Source organism: Heterodontus francisci, chromosome 9, assembly GCF_036365525.1.
Source record: "Heterodontus francisci isolate sHetFra1 chromosome 9, sHetFra1.hap1, whole genome shotgun sequence".
Classification (NCBI taxonomy): Eukaryota; Metazoa; Chordata; class Chondrichthyes; order Heterodontiformes; family Heterodontidae; genus Heterodontus; species Heterodontus francisci.
Window position 1 is genome coordinate 50914211 of NC_090379.1, and position 10131 is coordinate 50924341.

The following is a 10131-nucleotide window of genomic DNA, read 5'->3' on the forward strand; positions in this document are numbered from 1 at the left end:
GGAAGCTGTCCTCTACATTGCAACTGCAAATAGCTTTATGCAGCTGGTTTGCTCTCCAGCTAGAAATGTTGATTTGGCTTTAACTGACTGCACTGCTAACTTGAAAACAATTCAGCAAAGCAGTAGTTACACTTCTACCACTTGGATCATATCTGAGTGGCCTTTCACTGGAACATGAATAGAATTTCAAGTGTAAGGTTTTAAAATATGTCAAGTAGAAAGTTCATGGGGGTGACATTGGTGCACGTCAGCATTGTGAAACAGGCTCATAAAGATTCTTTCCACTGAAGTTCATAGAACGATAGTTCAAACCCTTTTGGAGACTCATTTCCTAGTCTCACTGTCACTTTTACTTGGTTTGAAATTAAAAATCATGGCAACATTTTCCAAGTCAATAGAAAATAAAAACTGTCACAGTGAAAAATAGGCTGCCGATTCGCTAAAAGCCTGTTTTTTGCTGCTGGAATAGACCAATATCACCCCGCATATATCTGATTGACAGCCCAGCAAGTGCAGACTTCATTAGGTTACGCTAAACTAAATTGATTATATCTAGTTCTAGGCCCACTGTGCACCAGATTGTTTGCTCTCAGCTAATGAAAGGTGCACAGAGATAGCAGCCTTAATGGAAAATGTTCCAGTATCTCTATGTTATCCTAAAAATAAAAGACACAGTCTGTCATCAGAACAAGTTGGCAATGTTCTCAGCCTCTGATCAAATGGAGTAACCTAGATGCAAGGGAATGTATTCCAGCAACTCTTATGGTGTTCATGGATGGGAATTCAGGGATGCTAATTTGAGAACCTTAAATTATTTGTATTCGGGAATGACCAGTGGTCTTACAGCTCAATCTTTTCTAAAATATTTACTTAGTTGTAATTTATTTGAAAATGTCCGAATAAGAAATTAAATCAACATATTGGTTGATGTTGACAGTGAATATTTGATGTCCACATTTAAATTTAATGGGTCAAATCTGACAATTAATCCTTTGTACTGTGTTCTGTTGATGCTAAGGTCGACAAATTAAACTTTCCAAAGGTTTACCTGGATAATTGCAAACTGGTCATAGAAAGAAGAATTATCCAAATGTAATTCCAGATCAATATTCTGCAATTCTTCACACCTGTAGACAAAAAAACTTTAATTTTTGAAAGCTCAACCAAAGTCATGCAAACATTTACATATTTGAATGTCTGTTTTGGAAGTAAATGCCTTTTGTTTGTTTTGTTTCCTGTAGGCAAGAGCGTGAATGAATTAAATGTCCACATTAACTTATTAACCCACTATCTGTGGTTAACTAAAGAAGTTAAAGATAGTATCAAGTTTAAAGAAAAAGCATATAATTGCGCAAAGATGGGAGGCAGATCAGACATTTGGACAGAATATAAAAAACAGCAAAGAATGACGAAAAGATTGATAAGGAGGGAAAAAAATTAGAGTATGAAAGAAAGCTAGCTAGAAATATAAAAACAAATAGTAAGAGTTTCTATAGATATTTTAAAAAGAGAAGAATCAACAAAGTGAATGTTGGTCCTATAGAAAATGAGTCTGGGGAATTAATAAGGGAAAATAAGGACATGGCAGGTGAAATGAACAGGTATTTTGCATTGGTCTTCACAATAGAGGATACAAGTTAACATCCCAGAAATAGCTGTAAATCAGGAAATGGAAGGGAGGGAGTAACTCAAGAAAATTACAATCACCAGGGAAGTGATACCGAGCAAATTGTTGGCGCTGCGGGCTGACAAGTCGCCGCGTCCTGATGGACTTCATCCTAGGGTGTTAAAAGAAGTGGCTAGTGAGATAGTTAATATTTGGTTTTAATTTTCCAAAATTCCCTAGATTCGGGAAAGGTTCCATTAGATTGGAAAATAGTGACTGTAACTCCTTTATTCAAAAAAGGAGGGAAACAGAAAACAGGAATCTACAGACCAGTTGGCTTAACGTCCGTCTTAGGGAAAATGTTAGAAGCTATTGTCAAAGACATTATAGAAGGGCACTTAAGAAATTCAAGGTAATTAGGCAGAGTCAACACGGTTTTGTGAAAGGGAAATCATGTTTAACCTATTTATTGGAATTCTTTGAAGTAACATGTGTTGTGGATAAAGGGGAACCGGTAGATGTACTGTACTTAGATTTCCAGAATCTTTTGATAAGGTGCCACATCAAAGATTATTGCAGAAAATAAAAGCTCATAGTGTAGGGGGTAACATACTGGCATGGATAAAAGATTGGCTAGCTAACAGGAAACAGAGAGTGGGAATAAATGGGTAATTTTCTGCTTGGCAAGATGTAATGAGTGGTGTGCCACAGGGATCAGTGCTGGGGCCTCAACTTTTTTTATAATTTATATAAATGACCTGGATGAAGGGACTGAAGGTATGGTTGCTAAATTTGCTGATGACACAAAGATAGGTAGGAAAGTAACTTGTGAAGCGGACATAAGGAGGCTACAAAGGGATATGGCTAGGTTAAGTGAGTGGGGAAAGATCTGGCAAATGGAGTATAATGTGGGAAAATGTGAAATTTTGGCAGGAAGAATAAAAAAGGAGCATATTATCTAAATGGTGAGAGAGTGCAGAGCTCAGAGATGCAGAGGGATCTGGGTGTCCTGTTGCATGAATCGCAAAAGGTTAGTATGCAGATTCAGCAAGTAATTAGGAATGCTAATAGAATGTTATTGCTTATTGCGAGGGAAATTGAATAAAAAGTAGGGAGGTTATGCTTCAGTTATACAGGGCATTAGTGAGACCACATCTGGAGTACTGTGTACAGTATTAGTCTCCTTATTTAAGGAAGGATGTAAATGCATTGGAAGCAGTTCAGAGAAGGTTTACTAGACTAATACCTGAAATGGGCGTGTTGTCTTATGAAGAAAGGTTGGACAGGCTAGGCTTGTATCCGCTGGAATTTAGAAGAGTAAGAGGCAGCTTGATTGAAACATATGAGATCCTGAGGGGTCTTGACAGGGTGGATGTGGAAAGGATGTTTCCTCTTGTGGGAAAATCTAGAACTAGGGGTCACTGTTTAAAAATAAGGGCTCGCCCATTTAAGACAGAGATGAGGAGAAATTTTTTCTCTCAGAGGGTCGTGAGTCTTTGGAATTCTCTTCCTCAAAAGACAGTGGAAGCAGAGTCTTTAAATATTTTTAAGGCGGAGATAGATAGATTCTTGATAAGCAAGGGGGTGAAAGTTTATCGGGGGTAGGCGGGAATGTGGAGTTGAGGTTACAATCAGATCAACCATGATCTTATTGAATGGCGGGGCAGGCTCGAGGGGCCGAGTGGCCTACTCCTGCTCCTAATTCGTATGTTCGTATGTTATTAAATAGTGATAATCATTCACATTAAACTCACATATCCATTTTTGTATTATACCCACTTTTCCCTGCTGCTTGATTCTAGAAAGTGCACAACAGTTGTTTATAAAACAAGAGAATTTCCTAAAATTGCATACCTGTTGGGCATTCTTCCATTTTCTGTGATCGCATCACACCACATATGGAAGCCAACAGTGACCAGAGTGCTTGCAACAAAGATAAGGAAAACCACCAAGGTGCTGACCAGCAGATTCAGGAACGTTGCGAAGAAAGTACTGCAACCAACAGGAAGGGCGGGAAGGAAACACATCAGTAAAACAGCAAAGACAGTGAGATGTCTGAGAAACATTCTGTTAACGATGGTCCCTGGGAATGTTGCAATGGCAATCGCTATATTTACTATGACAGTAAGACCACTGATGTTGAATAGCTCCATTCTAAAAATAAAACATAGACCTCTACTTCAGCAGGATAATAAGTTGCCACTCTGGAATATTTACATTGAGAGGTAGATACGTTACAATTGTAAGAAAATTAATTGGTTATTTAGCACATATTGCATTACAGATTACAGAAGCATTTGTTGTTTAGCATTATGGATAACTTTACATTGTAAATGAAGGAAAGTTCAAACAGCTTCCTGAAAACTGCAACATGCCAGCAGATACCTACCAGATGTTGCATCGAGGTGGATATTGGATTCTGTGGTTAAGGGGTTCAATGTGCAAGGGGTACAATTGGTAAGGGGTTCAGTGAGTAAGGGGTTCCATGGGTAAGGGGTACAGTAGATAAGGGATACAGTGGGTATGGGATTCAGTGGTTTAAGGGTACAGTGGTATGGGGTTCAGTGGGTATGGGATTCAGTGGTTTAAGGGTACAGTGGCACGGGGTTCAGTGGGTAAGGGAGAAAGTGGGTATGGGTAAGAGGTTATGTGGGAAAGGGTTCAATAGGTAAGGAGTACAGTTTAAGGGATACAGTGAATATGTTCAGCAGCTAAGGGGCTCTGTGTGTAATGGGGTTCACAGTCAATGTGGCTCAGTCGGCAGGAGTTCATTCGGTAAGGGGTTCAGGGGGTTAATGGTTCAGTGAGTATGGGGCTTGGTGGATAAGGGTTCAAAGGTTTAGTGGGTAAGAGGATCAGTAGGTAAGGACTGCAGTGGGTTAGTGGTTCAGTGGATTAGGGATGCAGTGAGCATGGGGTACAGTGGGCATGGGATACAGTTGGTAAGGGTTTCAATGGGTAAGGGATCCAGTGGATAAGAGGTGCAATAAGAGGTCTGGTGAATATGGAGTTCGGTGGGTAAGGGATTCAAATGATAAGGGGTTCAGTAGGTAAGGGGTTCAAAGGGTAAGGCATTCAGTGGGTAAATGGTTTAATAGTTAAGGTGTTCAACGGGTTGGGGGTACAATGGGTAAGAAGAACAGTGGGTAAGAGGTTTGATGAGTAAAGGGTTTTGTGGGTAAGGGTTTGGTGTGTAAAGGGTTCACTAGTTAAGGGGTTCAGTGGGTAAGGGATCACAGGATTTGGAGTACAGTGGCTAAGAGGTACAGTGGGGTTCAGTAAGAGATTCAGTGAGTAAGTGCTTCAATGGGTAAAGGGTACAGTGGCTCTTGGGTTCAATGGGTAATGGGTTCATTGGATTTCAGTAGGTAAGGGGTACAGTGGGCAAGGGGTCCAATGGATAAGGGCTTCAGTGGGTAAGGGATTCAATGGTTAAGGCATTGAGTGGGTAAATGGTTTAATGGTTAAGTGGTTCAGTGGGTGTGGGGTACAGTGAGTAAGGTGTTGAGTGGGTAAGGGGTTCAGTGCTTTGAGGTACAGTGGGTAAGAGGTTTAGTGGGTAGGGTTCAGTAGATTAGGAGTACAGTATGGGGTTCAGTTGATAAGAGTGCAGTGGGTACGGGATACAATCGGTAAGAGATACTCTAGGTAAGGGGTACAACAGGGAAGGGGTACAGTGTGTAAGAGGAACTCAAAACTGCGCATCCATGAGGTGCTGTGGGCCATCAGCAGTAGCAGAACTGTATTCAACCACAATCTGTAACTTCATGGCCCTGCATATCCCCCACCCTACAAATACCATTAAGCTGGGGCACCAACTCTGGTTCAATGAAGAGTGCAGGAGGACATGCCAGGAGCAGCACCAGGCATACCTAAAAACGAGGTGTCAGCCTGGTGAAGCTACAATACAGGACTACTTGCATGTCAAACAGCAGAAGCAGCATGCGATTGACAGGGCTAAGCAATCCCACAACCAAAGGATCAGATCCAAATTCTACAGTCCTGCCACATCCAGTCATGAATGGTGGTGGACAATTAAACAACTTACAGGAGGAGGAGGCTCCATAAATACCCGCATCCTCAATGATGGGGGAGCCCTGCACAAAGATAAGGCTGAAACATTCGCATCCATCTTCAGCCAGAAGGCCCGCTCCTGAGGTTCCCAGCATCCCAGATGCCAGTCTTCAGCCAATCCGATTCACTCCACGTAATATGAAGAAATGGCTAAAGACACTGGATACTGCAAAGGCTATGGGCCCTGACAACATTCCAGCAAGTGTACTGAAAGACCTGTGCTCCAGAACTAGCTGCGCCCCTACCCAAACTGTTACAGTACAGCTACAACACTGGCATCTACCTGGCAAGGTGGAAAATTGCCCAATTGTCCTTTACACAAAAAGCAGGACAAATCCAACCCGGCCAATTACAGCTCTATCAGTCTACTCTCGATCATCAGCAAAGTGACGGAAGGGGTTGTTGACAGTGCTATCAAGCGACACTTGCTCAGCAATAACCTGCTCACAGATACTCAGTTTGGGTTCCGCCAGGGCTACTCAGCTCCTGATCTCATTACAGCCTTTGTCCAAACATGGACAAAAGAGCTGAACACCAGAGGTGAGGTGAGAGTGACTGCCCTTGACATCAAGGCAGCATTTGACCAAATATGGCATCAAGGAGCCCCAGCAAAACTGGTCAATGGGAATCAGGGGGAAAACTCTCCGTTCGTTGGAGTCATACCTAGCACAAAGGAAGATGGTTGTGGTTGTTGGAGGTCAATCATCTCAGTCCCAAGACATCACTGTAGGAGTTCCTCAGGGTAGTGTCCTAGGCCCAACCTCTTCAGCTGCTTCATCAATGAACTTCCCTCCAACATAAGGTCAGAAGTGGGGATGTTCACTGTTGATTACACAATATTCAGCACCATTCACGACTCCTCAGATACTGAAGCAGTCCAGGTCCAGATGCAGAAAGACCTGGACAACATCCAGGCTTGTGCTGATAAGTGACAAGTAACATTTGCGCCACACAAGTGCCAGGCAATGATCATCTCAAATAAGAGAGAATCTAACCATCTCCCCATGATGTTCAAATGCATTACCATCACTGAATACCCTCACTATCAACATCCTGGGGGTTGCCATTGACCAGAAACTGAACTGAACCAGCCAAATAAATACCGTAGCCACAAGAGCAGGTCAGAGGCTGGGAATTCTGTGGCGACTAACTCACTTCCTGACTCCTCAATGCCTGTCCACCATCTACAAGACACAAGTCAGGAATGTCTTTGAATACTCTCCACTTGCCTGGGTGGATGGAGCTCTAAAAACACTCAAGAAGCTCGACACCATCAAGGAAAAAGCAGCTCATCTAATTGGCACCCCATCCACCACCTTCAACATACACTCCCTTCACCACCAACACACAGTGGTAGCAGTGTGCACCATCTACAAGATGTACTGCAGCAATTCACCACGACTCCTTTAACAGTACCTTCCAAACCCATGACCTCTACCACCTGGGTCAAAATCCTGGAACTCCCTTCCTAACAGTACTGTTGGTGTACCTACACCCCAAGGCCCAAACAGTTCAAGAAGGCAGCTCACCACCACCAAATGGATGGGCAACAAATGCTGGCCTAGCCAGCGACACCCAGTACATCCCATGAACAAATAAAACCAAAGCTGTGGGTATGTGGTTCAGTGGGCAAGTGTTTCAATGGGTAAGGGGTACTGTGGGTTTGGAGTATTGTGGGTATGGGGTTCAGGGGTTAAAGGGTACAGTGGATATGGGGTTCAGGGGTTAAAGGGTACAGTGGATATGGAGTTCAGTGGGTAAGGGATACAGTGGGTTAGCAGTACAGTGGGTTAGTGGTACAGTGGATATGCAGTACTGTGGATGAGGGGTATGGTGGGTATGGTGGATATGGGGTTCAGGAGTGAAGGGTACAATCGATATGGGGTACAGTGGATACAGGATTCTGTGGGTAAGGGGTAGAGTGGATATGGCGTTCAGTGGGCACAGGGTACAGTGGGTTAGTGGTACAGTGGATATGGGATACAGTAGAAAGGGGTACAGTGGGTATAGTGCATATGGTGTTCAGTGGGCATGGGGTACAGTGTGTAAGGGGTAGAGTGGGTTAGTGGTACAGTGGATATGGGGTGCAATGGGTCAGGGTAGAGTGGGTATGGGGTACAGTGAATGTACCACACACAAAATGACTTACTCGTCGTGCCCTTTGCAGAGGTAGAAGAGGAGCCTCCATGCCTGGATTGCCGAGAAGAGGAGCGTAAAGAGGCCGACGAAGGTGGTGAACTGACAGGCGGATTCCGGGCCCCACTCCTCCACCATGAAGCGCTGCTTCTCCACGGTGATGTTCTCATTCTGCCACATCCCCCGGGTGAAGAGCAGGCATTTCCCCTGGAAATCGCTGCCGTTCTCCGATAGCGGCACCACGGCAATGAAGCCGAAGAGAAAAGCTATAAAGTACAGGATGCACTGAGCGAATAAAAAATTATTCATCCCCATTTCTCACATTGAAGCAACAACCAGTACAGCTGCCCACGCCTGCGCCGATCAATCCGCTGACGTCTGGTCACTAAAGCTCGGGGGGAGGTTGCTATTAACCGAGAGACATTCATCTCCAGCCAGGGTGGCAGATAGCTCATTCTCTCCTCATTTAAGTAGTTGCTTCTCATTTCCATTTCTTCCTCAATATTATCATGGAGTTATACAGCACAGAAACAGGCTTTTCGGCCCATCGTGTCTGTGCTGGCCATCAAGCACCTAACTATTCTAGTCCCATTTTCCAGCACTTGGCCCATAGCATTGTATGCAATGGCGTTTAAAGTGCTCATCTAAATACTTATTAAATGTTGTGAGGGTTCCTGCTTCTACCACCCCTTCAGGCAGTGTGTTCCAGATTCCAACCACCCTCTGGGTGAAAAGTTTTTTCCTCAAATCCCCTCGAAACTTCCTGCGCCTTACCTTAAATCTATGCCCCCTGGTTATTGGCCCCTCCGCTAAGGGAAAAAGTCTCTTCCTATCTAACCTATCAATGCCCCTCATAATTTTGTATACCTCAATCATGTCCCCTCTCATCCTTCTCTGTTCTAAGGAAAAGAACCCTGGCCTTTTCAGTATCTCTTCATTGCTGAAATGCTCCAGCCCAGGCGGCATCCTGATGAATCTCCTCTGCACCCTCTTCAGTGCAATCACATCCTTCCTATATTGTGGTGCCCAGAACTGTACACAGTACTCCAGCTGTGGCCTAACTAGCGTTTTATACAGCTTCATCATAACCTCCCTGCTCTTATATTCTATGTCTCGGCTAATAAAGGCAAGTATCCCATATGCCTTCCTAACCACCTTATCTACCTGTGCTGCTGCCTTCAGTGATCTATAGACAAGTACACCAAGGTCCCTCTGACCTTCTGTACTTCTTAGGGTCTTACCATCCATTGTATATTCCATTGCCCTGTCAGTCCTCCCAAAATGCATCACCTCATAGTTCTCAGGATTAAATTCCATTTGCCACTGCTCTACCCATCTTACTAGCCCATCTATATCGTCCTGTAATCTAAGGCTTTCCTCCTCACTATTTACGACACCACCAATTTTCGTGTCATCTGCGAACTTACATATCATACCTCCTATATTCACGTCTAAATCATTAATGTACACTACAAACAGCAAGGGTCCCTGAGGTACACCACTGGTCACAGGCTTCCACTCTCAAAAACAACTCTCGACCATTACCCTCTGTTTCCTGTCACTAAGCCAATTTTGGATCCAATTTGCCAAATTGCCTTGAATCCCATGGGCTCTTACCTTCTTAACCAATCTCCCATGCGGGACCTTATCAAAAGCCTTCCTGAAGTCCATGCAGACTACATCAACTGCTTTACCCTCAACTACACATCTAGTCACCTCCTCGAAAAATTCAATCAAGTTAATTAGACACGATCTCCCCCGACAAAGCCGTGCTGACTATCCCTAATTATTCCCTGCCTCTCCAAGTAGAGATTAATCCTCTCCTCAGAATTTTTTCCAATAGTGTCCCAACCACTGATGTTAGACTCACCGGCCTGTAATTACCTGATCTATCCCTGCTACCCTTCGTGAATAATGGTACCACATTCTCTGTCCTCTAGTATTCTGGCACCTCTCCAGAGGCCAGAGAGGATCTGAAAATTTGTGTTAGAGCCCCTGCTATCACCTCCCTTGCCTCACATAACAGCCTGGGATACATCTCATCTGGGCCAGGGGATTTATCCACTTTTAAGCCCGCTAAAACATCTAATACTTCTTCCCTTTCAATGTTAATATGGTCAAGTATATCACAATCCCCCTCCCGATATCTAAATCTACATCGTCGTTCTCCACAGTGAAAACAGATGAAAAGTAATCATTTAAAACCGCACCTATGTCCTCCAGCTCCACACACAGATTGCCACTTTGGCCCCTAATGGGCCCTACTCTTTCCCTGCTTATCCTCTTGCCCTTAACATACTTATAAAATGCCTTAG

At 43.8% G+C, this 10131-nt stretch overlaps 1 protein-coding gene across 1 annotated transcript in view; it reads right to left on the bottom strand.

The window, feature by feature from the left end:
• Nucleotides 1-8181, bottom strand: part of LOC137373473 (transmembrane protein 179) — a 29273-nt gene extending 21092 nt beyond the window's left edge. Inside the window, exons 1-3 of the mRNA XM_068038306.1 lie at nucleotides 7830-8181; nucleotides 3461-3598; nucleotides 1049-1127 (exon numbers count right to left, since the gene is read on the bottom strand). Coding sequence (XP_067894407.1) covers nucleotides 1049-1127; nucleotides 3461-3598; nucleotides 7830-8131 — 519 coding nt within the window. The 5' untranslated portion in view covers nucleotides 8132-8181. The remainder of the gene's footprint in view (nucleotides 1-1048; nucleotides 1128-3460; nucleotides 3599-7829) is intronic.
• Between the last annotated feature and the right edge of the window lie 1950 nt (nucleotides 8182-10131).